Source organism: Oncorhynchus mykiss, chromosome 10, assembly GCF_013265735.2.
Source record: "Oncorhynchus mykiss isolate Arlee chromosome 10, USDA_OmykA_1.1, whole genome shotgun sequence".
NCBI lineage: Eukaryota > Metazoa > Chordata > Actinopteri > Salmoniformes > Salmonidae > Oncorhynchus > Oncorhynchus mykiss.
In genome coordinates, this window is record NC_048574.1 from 85,277,406 (window position 1) to 85,279,905 (window position 2,500).

A 2,500-nucleotide genomic window follows, 5' to 3' on the forward strand; every position below is an offset into this window, starting at 1 on the left:
TGGTAGGTCAGTGATTGGTCAGTGGTAGGTCAGTGGTAGGTTAGTGGTAGGTCAGTGGTAGATTAGTGGTAGGTCAGTGGTAGATCAGTGGTAGGTCAGTGGTAGGTCAGTGGTAGATCAGTGGTAGGTCAGTGGTAGATCAGTGGTAGATCAGTGTTAGGTCAGTGGTAGATCAGTGGTAGATCAGTGGTAGGTCAGTGGTAGGTCAGTGGTAGGTCAGTGGTAGGTCACTATTAGATCAGTGGTAGGTCACTGGTAGATCAGTGGTAGGTCAGTGGTAGATCAGTGGTAGGTCAGTGGTAGATCACTGGTAGATCACTGGTAGGTCACTGATAGGTCAGTGGTAGTTCAGTGATAGGTCAGTGATAGGTCAGTGATTGGTCAGTGGTAGGTCAGTGGTTGCTCAGTGGTAGGTCAGTGGTTGCTCAGTGGTAGATCAGTGGTAGGTCAGTGGTAGGTCAGTGGTGGTGCACACACAATAATATATATCTATACAGCTACAGTATACAGGTGTATATATATATATATATATATATATATATAATATAATACTTACTGTCTCTTTTTCTCTCTCTACCTCCCTCTCTCTATCTCTCTCTCTACCCCCCTCCCTCTCTCTCCTCTCTCCTCTCTCCTCTCTCCTCTCTCTACCCCCCTCCCTCTCCTCTCTCCTCTCTCTCTCCCTCTCTCTACCCCCCTCTCTCTCTCTAGTCTGACAGTAACACTAGTTTCCTGCGTGCTGCGAGGGCTGGGAACCTGGACAAGGTTCTGGAGTTCCTGAAAGACGGAGTTGACATCAGTACCTGTAACCAGGTAAGAACCACTGGAGGTTGCTGTGGCAACGAACGGCTAGACACACAACCTTTTAGTCAGCAGCAGCATACCGCCCTGCATCCCACTGATGGCTGGTTTCTGAAGCTAGGCAGGGTTGGTCCTGGTCGGTCCCAGGATGGGAGACCACCCTGAATCCCACTGATGGCTGGTTTCTGAAGCTAGGCAGGGTTGGTCCTGGTCGGTCCCAGGATGGGAGACCACCCTGAATCCCACTGATGGTTGGTTTCTGAAGCTAAGCAGGGTTGGTCCCAGGATGGGAGACCACCCTGAATCCCACTGATGGCTGGTTTCTGAAGCTAAGCAGGGTTGGTCCCAGGATGGGAGACCACCCTGAATCCCACTGATGGTTGGTTTCTGAAGCTAAGCAGGGTTGGTCCCAGGATGGGAGACCACCCTGAATCCCACTGATGGTTGGTTTCTGAAGCTAAGCAGGGTTGGTCCCAGGATGGGAGACCAGATGCTGCTGGAAGTGGTGTTGGAGGGCCAGTAGGAGGCACTCTTTCTTCTGGTCTAAAGACGATGCCCCAGGGCAGTGTTTGGGATGCTCTTAACTGACTTGCCTCATTAAATAAAGGTTACATAAATAAATTAAATAAAAAATATACATTTGTATTGTACTGGGAGTTGCGACTTGGACCTAGAACATCACCTTGACAAACAAAACTGTTTGTCCACTCAGTGTAAAGAGAATTAACCCTAGTCAACAGTATATAACTATATAGGGAATGGGTGCTAGTCAACAGTATATAACTATATAGGGAATGGGTGCTAGTCAACAGTAGATAACTATATAGGGAATGGGTGCTAGTCAACAGTATATAACTATATAGGGAATGGGTGCTAGTCAACAGTATATAACTATATAGGGAATGGGTGCTAGTCAACAGTATATAACTATGGGTGCTAGTCAACAGTATATAACTATATAGGGAATGGGACCTAGTCAACAGTATATAACTATATAGGGAATGGGTGCTAGTCCACAGTATATAACTCTATAGGGAATAGGTGCTAGTCAACAGTAGATAACTATGGGTGCTAGTCAACAGTATATAACTATGGGTGCTAGTCAACAGTATATAACTATATAGGGAATGGGTGCTAGTCAACAGTAGATAACTATGGGTGCTAGTCAACAGTATATAACTATATAGGGAATGGGTGCTAGTCAACAGTATATAACTATGGGTGCTAGTCAACAGTATATAACTATGGGTGCTAGTCAACAGTATATAACTATGGGTGCTAGTCAACAGTATATAACTATATAGGGAATGGGTGCTAGTCAACAGTAGATAACTATGGGTGCTAGTCAACAGTATATAACTATGGGTGCTAGTCAACAGTATATAACTATATAGGGAATGGGTGCTAGTCAACAGTATATAACTATATAGGGAATGGGACCTAGTCAACAGTATATAACTATATAGGGAATGGGTGCTAGTCAACAGTAGATAACTATATAGGGAATAGGTGCTAGTCAACAGTAGATAACTATATAGGGAATGGGTGCTAGTCAACAGTATATAACTATGGGTGCTAGTCAACAGTATATAACTATATAGGGAATGGGTGCTAGTCAACAGTATATAACTATGGGTGCTAGTCAACAGTAGATAACTATATAGGGAATGGGTGCTAGTCAACAGTAGATAACTATGGG

At 44.6% G+C, this 2,500-nt stretch overlaps 1 protein-coding gene across 1 annotated transcript in view; it reads left to right on the forward strand.

Annotated features, from left to right (window-relative positions):
• The window catches only part of LOC110515949 (ankyrin-2), a 212,217-nt gene that overhangs the window by 40,963 nt on the left and 168,754 nt on the right, over positions 1-2,500 (forward strand). The window contains exon 2 of the mRNA XM_036934328.1: positions 712-813. Coding sequence (XP_036790223.1) covers positions 712-813 — 102 coding nt within the window. The remainder of the gene's footprint in view (positions 1-711; positions 814-2,500) is intronic.